Source organism: Palaemon carinicauda, chromosome 4, assembly GCF_036898095.1.
Source record: "Palaemon carinicauda isolate YSFRI2023 chromosome 4, ASM3689809v2, whole genome shotgun sequence".
Taxonomy (NCBI): domain Eukaryota; kingdom Metazoa; phylum Arthropoda; class Malacostraca; order Decapoda; family Palaemonidae; genus Palaemon; species Palaemon carinicauda.
In genome coordinates this window covers 33,757,611-33,776,281 of record NC_090728.1, presented here as the reverse complement: position 1 = coordinate 33,776,281, position 18,671 = coordinate 33,757,611, and the positions used below count along the sequence as shown (strand labels likewise).

The window sequence follows — 18,671 nt, the reverse complement described above, 5'->3', positions numbered from 1 at the left end:
TACCTGGCCACAGGTGGCGCTGGTAAGTACACCCCCTTCTAGTATTGTGATAGCTGGCGTATCCCTCCATAGAATTCTGTCGGGCAACGGAGTTGACAGCTACATGATTATCGGGTAAGTTTAATATTGAAAAATGACGAATTTGTAAGTAATATGACGAATTTGGATATAATTTGTTTTTTTCATAACGATACAAACCTGTAGCTATTTATAGGGTATATTACCGAAGCTGAAAGACAAAATATTTTTAGCAAGGGTTAACCACCCACTTGCTAGTTAGTGGGGGGTGGGGGGTGGGGGGTAGTAGCCCAGTAGCTACCATGCTCACTCACACACCTGGGCTGTGAAACCACTTTGCTTGGAGGTAAGGCTTCAAGGGGGACCGGTGCTAGCTACAAGTTTGTATCGTTAGGAAAAACACAAATTACTTCCAAATTTGTCCTTTGTTCCATCACTAAATACAAACTAACACTACAGTATTTATAAGGGATGCCTTACTATTTAGGAGGGTGGAGGTCCTTGCCAACTGGCTTTTTGGCTTTGACCCAGGGTTTTCCCCTATACATGTATGTGTTTTGTACATAATTGGTGGAAACCCTACACCTCGCTAAAACCGTGCTATGCATGGTTCCGCGGCCTACACAATCTGTGTGCTTGTGATACTAGCAATGTGACTGTCTAGGTAAGAGTTCTTCAGAGTCATAGGAATCTTCAGAGGTTACCAATACATACCCAATACACCCCTCATTAGGGTATGGGGACACAAGGAGTAATGAAACAACACCAGGTTACACAGGGAACAATGGTTTACCTGCAGGCAGTCGAGGTCAGCTTTGCAGAAGACCCTGGGTGCTGATTCCCCAAAAGAGGGAAGATGAAGAAAAGAAAGCCAGTCATTCTTAGTCATTCATTCACACTAATCCTGGGAAACCTTTGCCCTCAACCTTCTGCTACTTGTCCATCAAGGAGCTTGGGGTGTTAAACCAGTTGTTGTGCAGCCACCACAGGACCAATGGAAAAAGTTTCCATGTTCCTGTGGGTTACGTCTTGCAGGTAGTGGGCAGTGAAGGTTGTCTGATGCTTCCACACGCCTGCTTGTAGTACCTGCGCCACAGAGTAGTTTCGTTTGAATGCCAGAGACGCGACAATGCCCCTGACGTCATGAGCTCCGGACAGGACTTAAGGGAAACAATTTGTATAAATAGCTACAGGTCTGCGTCATTAGGAAAAATACAAATTACTCTCAAATTTGTCATTTGTTCCGACATTCTACAAACCTTACCCAATCTATTAGAGATTACTCACCCATTAGGAGGTTGGAAGTCCAACCACTGGCTTGGCTATTGACCTAATGTTTTCACGTAGAGGCTTGGCCTGTAACTGAGAAAAACCATGACACCTCGTCCAAAGCATGTACTGTATAGTTAACTAGCAAAGTGACTATCTAGGTAAGAATATTCCAAGCTAAATAGAAATGTTGATATCAAACATAGACGTTTCTTAATAACCCCCCTTGTGAGGAGTATCGGGGACGTAGACAAATAGGAAATCTATACTAAGGGAGGCCAATGTGCAGAAGACCCATAGTACTGTTCCCCAAGAGAGGGGAGGATGCAAGAAAGAAAAAGCTAGTCATTCTTACATATTCATCCCAAACTAATCCTGGGTAACCTATGCCCTCAACTATCACCTGTTACTTATCCATCAAGGAGCCTGAGGCATTTAAACAACTTTTTGTGCAGCCACCACAGGACCAATGGAGAACGACTCCATAATCCTGTGGGGCACGTCTTGCAGGTAGTGGGCGGTGAAGGTCGTCTGACACTTCTATACGCCTGCTTGTAGTACCTGTGCCACAGAGTAGTTATGTTTAAACATCAGGGACATGCTTACGCCCCTGACTTCATGAGCTCTAGGTCGACGAGCAGGAAGAGGGTTGAGATTCACTGCATGGTCAATTACCCTACGAATCCATGCTAAGATGGTCTTCTTTGTGACCCTCCTCTTGACCTTCCTCGTGCTGACAAAAAGTCCTGACACTCGGGGGAGAGCCACTGCAGTATGTTCAACGTAATACCTCAAACTCCTCACTCGGAAAAGTATCAGTTAATCTGGAGGTTACAGAACAAAGACTCCCAATCTGAAAGGGCCCAAATCTAGGATCCACTACCCCTAGATTTCCAGTCTTAGCAATACTCAGGGACGAAGCTGAGTGTCACCTCCCCCCATCCCCTTGAATGGGCAATATCATAGGATAGACCATGAAGTTCACTAACTCTCTTGGCTAAAGCTAATGCGAGTAGGAACACCGTCTTCAAAGTGAGATGGCGATCTGTTGCCTGGCGTAATGGTTCATAAGGAGCACCCTTCAGGGACCGAAGGACGTGAACCGCGTTCCAAGGAAGAGGTCTAACTTCCAACTGGCGGGTAAGTGAGCTCATAACTTCGTATGAGGAGAACCAACTCCAACAAAGACTAAAGATCTTTCAGCCTAAGGGCCATGCCTAAGGTTGAGCGGTACCCTTTCACCGCCAGGACAGAGAGGAGCTTTTCCTCCCGAAGATATATAAGAAACTCCGATATTGTTGGAATAATGGCATCAAGGGAAGAGATACCCCTTCCATGACACCAACCACAAAAGACAGTCCACTTAGCCTAGTAGACTGATGCTGAGGATATTCGCTGGTATCCAGATATCCTTCTTGCAACTTGTTGCAAAGAGCCTCTCTGTGAGAGGAGATGCTGAATAGTCTCCAGGCGTGAAAACAAAGAAAGACTACTTCCTTGCGGTAGATGTTCGCGTGTGGTTGTTTGATTAGATCCTGTTGTGGAGGGAGTTCTCTTGGAAGCTCTGTTAGGAGCTGCACAAGGTCTGGGAACGACTCTGCATGATGCCATACAGGAGCTATGAGCATCATAAATAGGTTGTTGGATGCTCTGGTCTTGCTGAGCACCCTTCGCATCAGACAGAATGGGGAAAAGGCATCCACATCAAAGTTGTCCCACCGTTCTTGGAATACTGAGAGCCTGAGAATACCGGACCGGGGAACAGTAGAGAAGGGGCCTGAAGTTCAGGGACATCACAAACAGGTCCACAGTTGGGGAACCATTCAGAATGTTGTTGGCTATCAGATGATTCAAAGACCATTAGGAGTCCACTATCTGAGCTGCTCTGCTCAAATTATCCGTGAGCAAATTCCTTTTTCCCAAAATGTAGTGAGCTGATAGGGACACTGAATTTTCTTCAGTCCATCTTAACATCTCTATTGCTAGATGGCATAGGGGCTGCGAAATGGTACCGCCTTGTTTATTTACGTAGGCCACTACTGGTGTTGTCACTCATCAACACCACAGTGTGACTCGCCAGGGACAGTCGGAACTGCTGGAGGGCTAGGAACGCTGCCTTCATCTAAAAAAAAAACTAATGTGCTAATACCATTTGGACTCGGACCATAGCCCCGAGACTATGTGGTGCAGCATGTGGGGCCCCCACCCTCCTTTTGCTGGTCTGTGTAGAGCATCAATTTCAGGAGAGGGACGAGGTCTGTCCCTTTGCGGAGATTCTCTTCCGTCACCCACCAATGAAGATCCGTCCATTGCTCCTGTCCTATAGGAACAAACGTATCCGGGAAGCCGGTGTGCTGACTCCACCTGAATTTCAGCCGTCATTGGAGAGGTCAAATCCTGAAGCAGCCGTTAAACACTAGATGGACCAGTGATGCAAGGTGACTTAGAGGAGACACAACCACTGTTGGGCTGGAAGCTCTTCTTGTCTGAGGAAGGGGCTTGCTACCTCCCTCAACCTGTTTACTTTGTTGCCTGATGGAAAAACTTTTTGTAATCTGGTGTCTATCATCATACCCAAGTATACCAGTCTTTAAGAGGGGAACAGGGATGACTTCTCGAGATTGATCACAATCGATCCTCAGATCCTGACAAAACTCGAGTAATCTCTCTCGGTGCTGGAGAAGGGTCGCCACTGAGTCTGCTAGAATCAGCCAGTCGTCGAGGTATCTTAGGAGACGAATGCCAATCCTGTGAGCCAAACACTAAGGGAAACACTCTCGTGAAGACCTGTGGTACTGTGGAAAGGCCAAAACACAGTACCTTGAAAAGGTGTTGCTTGTTCTAGTGTATGATCAGAAGATACTTCCTTGAAGACAGATGGATTGGTATCTGGAAGTATGCGTCTTTGAGATCCAGTCCTGAGGTCTTCCTGCTTGTATGACCGTGTCAGCCGTCTCCATCCTGAACAAAGTCTGAAGGCGAGTGATGATCAGGGATGCAGCGAGCTGGAGATCGGCAAGCAGGCAAATGACGCATCAGCCAGCAGGAGTGTCGCACTGGCAAACACTGAGATGGCGATTAGCGTCCAGGTGAATGGCGAGATCAAGAGAGCTCGCCGGAGAGCAAAGGGCAGGATAGCGTCATGTGGTAAGAGATCGTCTAGGGGAGCTGGTGGAGAATGGCGAGCACAAGGAGACACGTGAGCGCACACAGGAGAACAGCGTGAGGAGGGCGAGCGTCCAGCAGGCGAACGATGATATGCAGACAGTTGATCATAAGCAGGCAAGTGACGATCACGAGGTTGTGAGTGACGATCAAGAGCAGGAGAATGGCAAGAAGATCGTCGTTCTCGCAAACTGGAGCGCTACCCGACAGAGGGCGAGGACAAACGTCTGGGCACACGTAGAGGACAACAGTCCCTGGAGGACGAATAGATCCGAGGGTGGCACGAGGTCTCCTCGTCAGCAGAAGGTCATCGTTGGGGAGGTGAGCGGGCACATTCTATGTCAATTAACTTAGATGATAAATCTGCTTAACAATGTAAAAGTCATCTCTCTTCCCTGCTTCCCATTTTTGACTGTATTAGTCCCGAAAGTAAGTGACACTACATGAACAAAACACCTCATATTCATATCTACTCTAGCTGCCAATTAATTTCTTACACCAGTTCTCACCCTCACTATTTCATTCCTAACCCTAGCTAATCGAGATACACCACCCATACTCCTCACACACTTCATCTCGAACACATTCAATTTCTGTCACTTCGTCACTTTCATTCTCCACAACTCTGATCCATACATCACACTTGGTACAATCCCTTTCTCATACAAAACTCGCCTTACATCAATTCCTAACCCTCTATTCTTTACCACTCCCTTCATTGCCTTCGACACTCTGCATCCTTCATTCACTCTCTGACGTACATCTGCTTTCACTCCACCATTTACAGTAACAACAGACCCCAATTATGTCTGATCTACTTCCTCTAGTAACTCTCCATTCAACATATCCCATAACCTTACTCTTACCCACATTTAACTCTCAACTTCTTTCTGTCACACTCCCTTCCAAATTGTCATTAATTGACCCAGCTTCTCCTCAGTGTGCAACCAATACAGTATCATCAGCAAACAACAACTGATTCACCTCTCACTCATGTTCACTCTGTTTTATCTGTTTCAATCCTTGACCAAGCACTCAAGAATTCACCTCTCTTACAACTCCATCAGCAAACAAATTGAACATCCCAGTCTCAGCCTCACTCTCATTGGAAACCACTCACTCACCCTAACCTAAACACACGTTACTACCTATGAATGAACTCTTCAATGCTTGCACCAACCATCCACCAATGCCATATAATCTTATCACATTCCATATTACTACCTTATCAACTCTATCATAAGCTTTCTCCAGATCCATGAATGCAACGTACACCTCCTTACCTTTTGCTGAATATTTCTTGCATATCTGCCGGACTGTAAAAATCTGATTCATACATCTGCTACTTCTCCTAAAACCATCCTGCACTTTAAAGATTGCATCGTCTGTTTTATCCTTACTCCTATTAATTAACACTACCACACACTTCTCAAACCACACTCAACAAACTAATACCCCTAGATTTACAACGCTCATGAACATCTCCCTTACCTTTGTATAGCGGAACATTACATGCACACACCCAGTCTGCTGGTACCATTAACAACATAACATAAAACAGATATCAAACAATCTCACCAACCATTCAATTACAGTCACCCCCTTTCCTTTTAACATCTCAGCCCTCACACCATCCATACTAGGTGCTTTTCCTGATCTCATTTCATCTAGTACTCTCTTTACTTCCTCTCTTATAATTAATCTCTCTCATTCTCATCTTCCATAACTGGCACCTCTACACCTGCAACAATAATTATATCTGCCTCTCTAATAAGCAACCTTTCAAAATATTCCGTCCACCTTTTCCTTGACTTATCTCCTTTTAGCAAGCTTCCATTTTCATCTTTCAAGGTCTCTTCATTTCTCAATCAACCCTTCCTTAGTCTCTTCACTTCTTTCCAAAACTTCTTATTCTCTTCATTCTCCTAACATAAAAAATGAATAAAAATTAATAATTCACAATGAAAAACAAAAATAATTGACAAATTCACTCACATTATCTTCGAGGAGAGTTATGGCTGGCACGAGGAAGACGAGAGAGGAGGAAAAGAAGGTAGTTACTACTTGGAAGGAGAATCTCCCTTCATGAGTAGTTCGGGTAAAATTTCAGCTCTTTCTCTCTCATTATCATTAATTAAATCAAATAATTTATGCTTTAATAGACACTTGGCATATTTCTTTTTTCTATTATCAAGTTCACTTTTTACAAGAAACCTATCTACAGATGACTGCTTTTGTCTTTTCTCTAAAATAGCATGAAAATGGGGTAAAAATCACGTGAACATGGTGTGAACACTGTGTTGAATGAAGGAAACCCAATAGATCTTTGTAGTTATGTATTTGAAATCTTGGATTTCTACAAGAACACTTGTTGAATGAAGGAAACCCAATAGATCTTTTTAATTATATATTTGAAAACTAATGATAATAAATAGATTTGGAGTGGTATTACCATGTTATTAATCAGAATTTGTTTTTTTGTTTATATATTTTTGTGGACATCATATTTTCGATAAAGTAAATCTGTCTTGTGCAAGATTATTGTATACAATTTATGATGTATCTTTACCTTTGTAAGTTTTTTGTAATATTAGGTCACTAAAGTATAAATAAATTAGTGGTCCATGGGTCCCCTATGACTGGTTTTGTGCTAGTCTTGTTAGTACTTGTCTAAAAAAAAAAAAGTCATACAGAGCACAATTATTGCCCGCAGATCGATACAATGCTTGTATACCAATTTGAATTTGTAAGCTTGTATACCTATTTGCTCAAATTCAAAGTTACTCGTAAACCGAGGTACAGTACTGTATACCAATCCACATCAATATCAGATTCCCTCAACATTGTCAATACAGTACCGAAATAAAAAATTACGGTACTTACATAAAAAATATATGATAGAAGAATTACAAAAGATAATTGCATCTATCTTAAAGAGATATAAAAAATAAACCTTTAGGTTTGATTCAGTAGTGACAATGATTTATCCATTCAGCCATAATAAAGATGTGGAAATGACAGTAACTTATCCATAAGATAAATTTGATATACTAAACATATTACTATTAAATTAGGGTTCAGTACTTGGAACCAAAATAAACTAATCATCACAATGAAACTGTATTTGCGTGTTAAATTTACAACACATAGCTTTTATGTAAGTTTTATCACAATACTTAAGTGTTAAAACTGAAAGGCATGGCTATCCACGATAGTTTTTTCATTATATGTGTTAAGACTGCAACTATTTACTGTATACTAGTTTTGTCATGAACTCGCATGCTACATTTTTTATACTTTCAACTTTCAGATATCCTAATATTGAATCTCTTTGCCTAGGTAATAACTTGCGGGGACATTACAGTACAGTATCTGAAAATTAATACACTGATCTAGGCAATGGAATGGCAGGCGTGTATTCTGACTGCAGGCACATACAGGTACTGTTAGCGGCCCCTTCAGTTGCTGCATGAACTGTGGGACGAGTGATTGTAGTGGCGTGTTCAGGCAGAACACATGACCTGGTTTGTGCATTCCTGTTTTGCGTAATAAATGGCAGACGCTTTTCTGTACCTGTCTCGGATAAAGGACACACGGGTTGTTTGTGCACCTGCAGACGCAGGGAAAGATTCGCACTCACACTAGGCCTATATGACCCATCTTTCTGTTCTTTTTGAACTTATGCACCTCGTCAGGAAGTGTTGATGTTTTTCCAGAGGAAACATTAGCAACTTCCTTTTTAAAAGAAAACTTAACATTCGGGCATTACTGATATGCACAATTCACTATGGGATCTCACTGGGGAATAATATAACTTCTCTAATCATAGGTATGTATTGGAGACACCTGATGCCCATTCGCCAAACGATGCAAAAACCATGCTGGCGTGTTATTAGAGGGTAAATGATCTACATTAACAAGTGAAATCTTCATCATAAAGGAGAAATCTTACTCTCCTATATCTAAAATAAAAAGTTGTTCCCCTAAGCTTAGCACACTCGTTGGTGGGGATGGTGATCTGTTAGAATTTACAAACTTTGGAAATATTAGTGGTTCCTGTAATGTATTCTGCTCTGGTTGGATAATTGCCTAAGCCAGATGGTCATAATCACTCTGAGTATTCTCCACCTCACTAAGTATGATCGGAAATAATTCTTCTACAAATTTCTGTTTGATCAATTGGCCCCGATCCTTTCTTATCACCGTATCTGGGAATTCGGTAACGAAGGGTTAGACGTAAAATTCAGTTCTTATTAGAGAGGGTTTATGTTTCTTGCCCTCTTTGGAAGAGGTATAAGCTGAGGGGGAATAATCCTTTTTGCTTCCTTTTTACAATGACTACTGAATTTCTTCCATTGGGAAGATAACCATTCATTACAGGTCTCACAAAGGGAAGTCATGGAATATCTCTTACTTCAACATGCAGGACATAAAGGATGGGGAGCTACCTTTACCCAACTCACGAAGCTGCCTCAAGGATGGCCTTGAGGGGGGGGGAGGTTCTCATATATACTTGAGAAGCACTCATGATCACAAGAAACTGAAAGGAAAAGCACAAGAGCACAGTGTGGACAGCAGTCGAGCAGACGTCCGTTCGTCACAGTGACCAAGAGTGAAGTGATTATCGAGCCGCAACCCCCTACACGCTATCCAGCGCAGGTGGGAACATAGGGCAACCATAAACAATGTTACTGGACCCACACGATTTCTTTGATTTTGGTCATAGCAAAAGAGGAATAAAGCATAACCCATTTCAATGACGTGGGTTTGTATTTGCATAGGAGCAAACTTGAAATCAAGAAATTCCTGAAAGTAACAAATTTATACTGCTATCCAACATTACTTGGATCCATAAAGTGGTTAAGCTATGTGCAGTTTTGAAATGATTACTAAAAAAGAAAAAGAAAAATGGAAAACAAGACCTTCAGATATTCAAGTCAAGGAGATAAAATGCAAGGCAAGCAATGAAATATAATGTACATCGAGAAAACAAAATAATGTTCATAAATATCCATAAAGAAATTGCCAGTGAGTAAAACCATCATGCAGGACTTGGGTTGAAACTACTATAGATAGATACTTGAAATGTATGATGCAAAAATACGTGAAAATTTTAGGATTAAATACAAAAATCCAGTTGAATTAAAAAAAAAAACAATACAACACTAACTGGACGTGACTTTTTCTTCGGAGGTGATGTACTTTCATCAAGCCCTGTGTGTGAAGATAAAAACTCAGTCACCAAATCGCAGAATGTCAAAGCATCTAACTTGTGCCATGTCACTAAACATTCACCTGTTCTGGGATCTAATATTGCAACATGAGGCCATTCCGATACTTGATAAAACATCATGTAGCGTTGTCCTTCCTTGCTGTCATGATACACCTAAAAATATGTAAGCAACATTTAAATAGTGTACAGTCAACAGCACATCTGCTTCATTATATATAAGAAAAAAATTACAATATCAACTGCATTTTATCAATAACATCAAAAAATTTCTTAAGCACATTGAAAATGGAAAGAAATAAAAAATCCTAGAGCTTGAAAAGTAATATTTTCAGCCATATCTTACATATTTGCAAGAGATAAAAATGGATCCAAATGGCTCTTAAGATTAATAATTATGATAAAAATTCCCTCCCTTAATCTCTATATAATTAAATTTTCAAGGACTTGAAGGTTCAGCCCAAAACAAGTGCAGGAAACAATATACAACCAAATAATAGGCCACAGCATCAGGAAAGCCTTAATATATTAACAAAAAATTAGTCTAATGAAATCACTAAGCAGCACTGGCTTTGAGTCTAGTGACTTTGAGGCCACTTTCAAACAGAATTTGGACAATCACAAATTGTTTTGCTCGTCACCAATTGGAGGGGGGATGACAAGGGAACTTTTAATTAACTTCCATGCAGTTAGTGAAATATTTACCATGAAAAGAACTAACAACTTTTTATAGATTATTGCATATCACATGAGGTTGGCCTCAAGATAAATAAAAGAAAGACAGAGATGATGAGAATGGAATATGCTATGGAAGATGAAATATCATTGGAAGGTGAAAGGATTAATGAGGTAGAATCATTTAAATATTTATTGACTATAATGTATGTATGTATGTATATGTATGTATGTATGTTTGGAGGGATGGATGGATGTAATGAAATAATAGAAATAATGAAAGGCCTTAGCTTCTACCAGAAGCAACAGTGGAGTTTTTCTCTAAAAACTGAACTAACAAACAAAAGCATTTAAAGAATTTTGACATATCTCCCATGACAATCATTTCTAGTCTACTAAACTGTTAAGCCTGAAGTCATGTTATATATTTAGCTTAACTCTACTCGAGGTCCTTACAAATGTTTCTGAATAAATGATAAAGAAGGCAACTGTTCCATGCAATAAACCCTCTACCTTTTGGAATATAATTTTGAGGTTAATAATGAGAATGTAATGCTACTAGTTTTATTCATAAATTTTCCCTTAACTCATCCAACTTATTTGTTAACATATTTGATAACCCAGGACAGAATTTGGTAACTGTCTTGGGTTAGACTTCTTTTGCTTAAGGGTACACTTAGACAGACTATCCTATCTGTTTCCTTATTTCCTTTCTTCACTGGGTTATTTTCCCTTTTGGAGCCCTTGGACTTATAGCATTCTGCTTTTCCAACAAGGGTTGTAGCTTAGCTAGTAATAATAATAGGCTGAGACGAAAAAGAATATAATATAGGAGTTAAAACTACAATTAATTTTTTCCTAGGTGTAGCCTTTCAATTTCATTATGTAAATACATAAACGGATTATCTTCTTCCCAATCACTATCATCTTCTATACCTAATATGAAATCTCTACATAAATATTCTTCATGATCTTCCTTAGGGTCAATGGTCTATTATTCAGTACCTATTTTCAAATCAGGGGTAACTGATTTCTGAAATCAAGTGACAGCTTTAAAAAAAGTACTACCTTCAGTGACACTAGACGTTTTTTTACATCTAGTTAGTACAGTATTAGCTTTTCTCCAATATTCCCGAGTATGAAAATTTTACAAAATATGTAATATACAGTATATCAATGGAAATGAAATTTATTCAGCTATATGATAAAGTTGTAAAGTCTCATCTCTTAATAGTGCTTGGACTTAAAGAGGTTAAGTAAATTGCCCCCAAAAAGATCTGGGGCTTCTGAGCTTGAGTGCCAAATATTTTAGTGAGAGGGTGGAATTGAAAGGGTTAATTTGACATACTAAAATATCTCTGGTTCTATTTTCCAAATGAATCAATATACAAATATTCTTCCTGGATACAAGTCACTAAACTAAATACATTATACACACTTTCAACTAACCATCCACTTGCTTTGCAAGCAAACTTGAGAAATGACACATTAAAACTAACCTGAGAATGACACATTAAAACTAACCTGAGAATGACACATTAAAACTAACCTGAGAATGACACATTAAAACTAACCTGAGAATGACACATTAAAACTAACCTGAGAATGACACATTAAAACTAACCTGAGAATGACACATTAAAACTAACCTAATAATAAAAAGCATAAAAAACTTATTTTCAAGCAGTATATCCACACAAGCTAAATTAAACAATAAAAGCAGTTGTAATAGAACATAGAGCTTACCTGCCAAAATACAAAGTGCTCTTTAATTATTGTTTTAACAGCTGGATTAGACCACACATCTCTATTGAGAACTTGACAAGGAAATTCACTGGAATCTTGAATATTCACCATTAACCAACGCTTTTTGGACACACCATGATCTCGGGCCTGCAATTAAGAATAAGAAGGATAACAATATTTTTAAACATCTTTTAGAGACTGATGTACTCTTGAAAGAGAGATTTCCACCTAAAACAAATTATCTCAAACATTTACATTTACATTTCAAGTTCATCTAAGATGATTTCTGTTTTCCTGAAGTACATTCTTGGAAAAACTTGGAAGCCCTTTAAAAAGGTACAACATAGATTATTTTTACCAATGATTTTAGATGGTGCTAAATGTTCTTTTCATTAAAACTGATTAGCTATACTTCATTTCTGCCTTTTAATTTTCATTCCTTCCCTTAGATTTAATCCCACCTAACTGACTAACTTTTTCAACTTCTTGTTATCAAAATATAAAAAAAACAGCCTTATAAAGCCTACCATCATGACTCGGATAACCAGGATATCACTTCATATAGAAATAACAATAATAACAATAATATCCCCTATAGTGTATAATAAAGAGCAGGAGACTGACTCTATACAACCTTATAAAATAAAGAACAAGTCTGGCTATATACAAATAAACATATTTTTTCTTCAGTCACGCTCAGCACTCCAAGTCCCTTGGGTAGGTGAGAGATGGATTAGTCATACCCTGGTGAGAGGGTTGTGCATGTATATCTTAATATTTAGCAGTCATTTTTGACAGGTTACGTACTTTACCAATAACAATGATAATAAAATAATAATATAAACAGTAATGCAAAATAATTTTCAAATTTAACATTACAGCAATTATGCAATTATTTCAATATGTACCAGTGATTCCTGACCTATTAATTCAAAGAAGGAAAAATCAGACTTTAGTAAAAAATTTTGCTATAGTGTAAGAACCTTTACTCTCATAGTAAAGCGGCACAATTGAAACAAACTAGCAAGTAAACACCGTTCTCTCTCACCAGCAAATATTTAATTGTTCATTTTTTAGTTGTAACATCAGCTACATGAACTTTTTTAAAGTGCTTTAATTTCTTTCATTTATTAGTATAATGGCTACTTTCTTTGTTAGGGATACCAGAATTAAACCTCCCAAATTTGTACAGTATATTAATTTATGAGCTTAAATGTCTGTTTAGCTAAGACTAGTGCTAAAAAAGATAAAACTAAACACTAAGGAGAGAAAGTAGTTTTAGTTTGAGGTGAATATATGTTTTCTGGCTTGGAGATTAAAGGTATAGAGGTGCTTTAATATTAATGGTTTAAAAGGAATTTAGATACAGTATGAGTTTACTGGTTTGTCAGACAATAGGTTTGGGAATATAAAAAAAACTTTTGGAATCTCTTTAAACACATGACAGATCCTTTGTCAATTCTTGAATAAAGTACAGCATTATTAAAATTAACACATGGGACACATCCTTCTTCAATTCCTGAACATAGTACAGCATTTTTAAAATTTTACCTGCATTGTATGAGCTTATTTCTCATTCAGCAGTGTGGAGGATTAATTTTTGCTTTATTTTTTGTTTGCCAAATAGAGAGAGGATTAATTTTTATTTTATTTTTTGTTTGCGAGAGAGAGAGAGAGAGAGAGAGAGAGAGAGAGAGAGAGAGAGAGAGAGAGAGAGAGAGAGAGTGTGTGTGTGTGTGTGTGTGTGTATCGATTGTTTGTTGTGAGAAAGACTGTTGGTACAAATGAGATTGTTTGTTTATGTTTTTAGTTAGGGTACGACAGTGGTGAATGTCTTGGGTGAATGCTTATTTTGATTTGACTGCAGCTTAAGGCAGTTGCGTGTGTGAACGCTGGATTATTATTTTTCGACCAGCGTGGAAGTGATTATTCATATTCTGAGCCATAATTCCTCCTTTGGAGAGACTAAATTTAGAAAGTGGATTTATTGTTGATGACCTGGCCTGTACGTGATATTGTTTGAACTGCTCAATTGACTGCACAACCGTTGATGACCTGGCCTGTTTATTAAGATTCCGATTGCTGTTATTGATGATGATGATGATAATGATGATGATGATGATGACCACTAATTGACTGTTCAGTTCAGTTGACAAACTGAATATAGTTCCGTTTGCCACTGATTGGTGGCTGTGCCAAGGACTGATCGGTTTGTGTGCGGAGACAGTTTCCGTATTAATAAATAAACAATTATAAACATACTGTATTTGGTAGTTTGCCATAAAAGACAGTTTGGCTTTGTGTTGAGGACAGTGGTGATGTCCCATAGTCTCGTCTGACACCAGAGACCAAATTTCAGTGGCTGGGATTACGTTGGGACCTACGTTCTCACACTCTATGTCTCCCCAGGTCCAAGAGGATAGAGATTGCGAAAAATACCAAACGCTTTCTCGGGGAAAAGATAACTTCCAGAAGGAACCAGGAGAGGATTCTAGGGTCCCTACAATTCGCTTCAGTGACAGACCTCCTTCTGAAAGCGAAACTGAAAGACATCAACCGAGTTTGGCGCTCCAGAGCGAACAACAAACGTCGGGACAAGAAGACACGCCTTCCTCCCATTCTTCGGAAGAGGCTTCTCCCGTGGACAACCGCCAAGAGCCTATCAAAGTCGGTTCCGTTGCAGTACCCCCCTCCAAGGATAGTCATCCACACGGATGCCTCCCTATCAGGTTGGGGAGGCTACTCCCAACACAGGAAGGTTCAGGGCCTTTAGTCCACAATGTTCCAACAATTTCACATAAACGTCCTGGAGGCCATGGCTGTCTTACTAACCTTGAAACGTCTTTCCCCGGCCAAGAAACAACATCTGAGGATAGTCCTCGACAACGAAGTCATAGTCCGTTGTCTAAACAGAGGGGGCTCCAAGTCAGGTCCCATCAATCACGTGATGGTGGCAATCTTCTCCCTGGCGGCCTCAAACCAATGGCACCTATCCGCCGTCCATCTGGCTGGAGTTCGGAACGTTGTGGCAGACGCACTCTCCAGGACGGTACCGTTGGAGTCAGAATGGTCACTAGATCGCAAATCCTTTCAATGGATCCTCTCCCAAGTGCCGGATCTCCAGGTAGACCTCTTCGCGACGGAATCCAACCACAAGCTGAAATGTTATGTGGCCCCCAACCTGGACCCTCGGGCTTACGCCACGGATGCCATGTCTCTCGACTGGAACGCCTGGGAAAGGATTTACCTTTTCCCACCGGTGAACCTACTGATGAAAGTGCTGGACAAACTTCGAACCTTCAAAGGTCAAGTAGCCCTGGTGGCCCCCAATTGGCCCAAGAGCAATTGGTTTCCTCTTTTACTGGAGCTGAATCTCCACCCTCACCAGATTCCCAACCCGACTTTGACCCAGATAGTACAAACGTGCACTGTGTTAGCTTCCTCAAACATTCGGACCACCCTAACTTTATGGACTTCATGAAGTTTGCGGCACACAAAGGGGCTAACATAGACCCCCAGAATACTTTATTTTTAGAATCTGACAAGAGAGACTCCACTCTTCGTCAATATGACTCAGCGGTCAAAAAACTAGCAAAGTTTTTGAAGGATTCTAGTACTGACTTTATGACACTAAACCTAACGGTAACCTTTTTTGGAACCTTGTTTGAGTCGGGCTTAGCAGCTAACACTATTACTACCATCAAGTCTGCCTTGAAGAAGATTTTTCTAATCGGCTTTAATATAGATCTAACAGATTCATTGCTAGCTTCGATCCCAAGAGCCTGTGCCAGACTGAGACCATCTTCTCGTCCTAGCTCGATTTCCTGGTTTCTCAATGATGTTCTTAAACTAGCGTCAGAAACCGTCAACAATTCATGTGAGTATATCCCTCTACTCAGAAAAACTCTCTTTCTCGTGAGTTTAGCATCTGGCGCCAGGATTTCGGAATTAGCTGCCTTATCAAGGGATCCAGGCCACATAGAGTTCCTTCCGTCAGGAGAGGTCCTCCTCTCCCCAGACAAGGTCTTCTTGGCCAAAAATGAAGACCCTCAGAATAGATGGTCCTCCTGGAAAATTATCCCTCTCCTTCAGGATCCTTCCCTATGCCCGGTTACCACTCTAAAGTCCTTTCTATCAAGGACTTCCTATAAGACCTCGGGACCCTTGTTCATCAGGGAGCGGGGAGGGACTATAACTTTGAAAGGGATCAGACAACAGATCTTGTATTTCATTAAACAGGCCAATCCAGAGTCTTTTCCTCACGTCCACGACATTCGGGCGGTAGCGACCTCAATAAATTTTTTCCATCATATGAACTTTACAGATCTCTCTAAATATACCGGATGGAAATCCCCCTCAGTGTTCAAGCGGCACTATCTTAAACAATTAGAGGCCCTTCAACTCGCTACCGTAGCTGCAGGGAGCGTGGTATCCCCCGGACAAATTCCTTCTAACTAATTCCTGAATCCGATATCTTCCACCTTCTTCCTCTTACCTGCCTCACTTACAGTTCCTACCTGAGTTCGGTTTGTTGTATCACACCCATGGGTGTTCCTAGTTCGTAACATTGCTATTTTATTATCATTGTTCAATTTATTCTTACCATACGAACTGTATTTCTTTAGTGTTCAAGTTTATATAATTTGTTCCAGTGTTTGACCTTAATTGGTTTTATTTTAAGTTAATGTTCTTTTGTCTTCCCTTCCTGGGATATTATACCTTATCATGCTGATGTTATTAAAGACGACCGTCTTCTACGTTAACTTTTGATTAAACCACTGTTTGTTATGTTGATTTTAATTCGTTCCCGTATAGTTAATGAAGTTTGGGTTCGTTTTCTCTGGTACTATTTCACTGGGCGGCACAGGGATTGAGCCCAGAAAAGGGATTTTGACGAAGGAAAAATCTATTTCTGGGCGAGAGACCTGTGCCGCCCAGTGAACCCACCCTGTTTGCTCCCCCCCTGATCAGACCCCAAACTTAAGGGTGCTGTAAGGAGTGATGGGCAAGCGTGGGTTGAGTTAGTAGTACTGGTCTGCGAGGCAGGGGAGGTTGAACTGCACCTCACTATTGAGGGATTTCGAAGAGGAGAAGTCTAAATGGTACGAGACCTCTGGTATTTCGCCCCAGTCTATACCGACACCATTAGGTGAGCGAGCTAGTTCAACCTAGCATTCCTATACATTTTTTCTCTGGTAATATTAGCAGTTATATTCCTTTGAAATGGTGCATAAGGAGCATTTCACTGGGCGGCACAGGTCTCTCGCCCAGAAATAGATTTTTCCTTCGTCAAAATCCCTTTTTTGCAACATCCCGCCACAGCAGCTCCAGCTATGACAGTCGCATGTTCAGAGCATATGCCTGTTTTTGATAATGTTCTTTCTTCAGAACAAGTCTTCCCAGTTTCTTATATAAAGCATACAAATTTTTGGTCTACACAGTTAATGTTTACCACTTTCAGAGATGATAACCTTTTCACTCCTGTTTAGTGGAAGAGTTTGAAAACTGTATTTCACAAGAGCAAAAAAAAATGAAGGAATTGACCAAGTTCTCATAAATGTTGCACCAAACCCTGCAAGCCAACAGTTTCCTTTAAATGTTAAGCTGCTCTTGAGTCATGGTCAAATTCATAAAAAATAATGTAAATACAAGCACATAGTTCTATATGACAAGTTATTCACATTCAAGAAAGAATTAATCTTTTTTGATGAAGTAGACAGAATATTTAGGGTCGTTATGTCCCTAATTTTCATAGCTTGTTTACACCAACAGTTGGTACATAACGACTATGTCTGGCATACAACAAACTTTTAGTGTTGTACCTACAAGCATTTCCTGTGCAATATAGCATATTGATCACCATCTCCGGGAACTTTCCGAATAAATTTACATTTTTGTGAATGTGTGGATAGGATTTTGGACTTCCATTCTGATATCAGTAAATTCTTCAAAGAATAATCATGTACTCAGTCTAAAGTTCAAGCGTTGACATTTTCTCCTATTTTTTTCACCCTAAATTTCCTACAGAAATCACAAACAACTAGAGTTGGGGCAGTCTTAAGAAAAGATACAAATAAGTTTTTAACTTTGGGTTCTCCTTGTTTCAATATTCTACCTTTAAAACTGAAAAGATCAACTTTCTAAAAGATGAGTGGCCTTACATCTTTGAAAGTGAATTCAGATATTGAATCATTTCTAAATTTTAAGATTGAGCCTATGAGAAACTTTCTTTTGGGGAATGGAAAGTTTTAATTCCTTCATAATGAATTCAAGAGCATTGCAGGCTGACATGAAATGAGTTCCCTCTACTCTGTTCTGTCTTAAGACGTTTTCTACCAGAACTGTTATCAAGTCTGATTCTTTATCGATCTCATTTTTCTAAGATTTCCACCAACGGAGAAGAGTCAGAACGAAAAGTACTGGCGGTCAAAGATGAAAGTCAGGCTTTCTTCAATTTTGAGGAAGACCTCAAAGGCAAAGAATCCCTTTTTGAATTCTTCTTTTGCCTCTTGCCACACCCCTCTCATTGGGAGGATGGCTACTCCCATTTGTCACTAGGTGAAGACTG

The 18,671-nt window shown here is 39.9% G+C and overlaps 1 protein-coding gene across 1 annotated transcript in view; it reads right to left on the bottom strand.

Annotated features, from left to right (window-relative positions):
• The window catches only part of LOC137639886 (UBX domain-containing protein 7), an 80,438-nt gene that overhangs the window by 27,325 nt on the left and 34,442 nt on the right, over nucleotides 1-18,671 (bottom strand). Inside the window, exons 5-6 of the mRNA XM_068372149.1 lie at nucleotides 12,104-12,250; nucleotides 9,623-9,838 (exon numbers count right to left, since the gene is read on the bottom strand). Coding sequence (XP_068228250.1) covers nucleotides 9,623-9,838; nucleotides 12,104-12,250 — 363 coding nt within the window. The remainder of the gene's footprint in view (nucleotides 1-9,622; nucleotides 9,839-12,103; nucleotides 12,251-18,671) is intronic.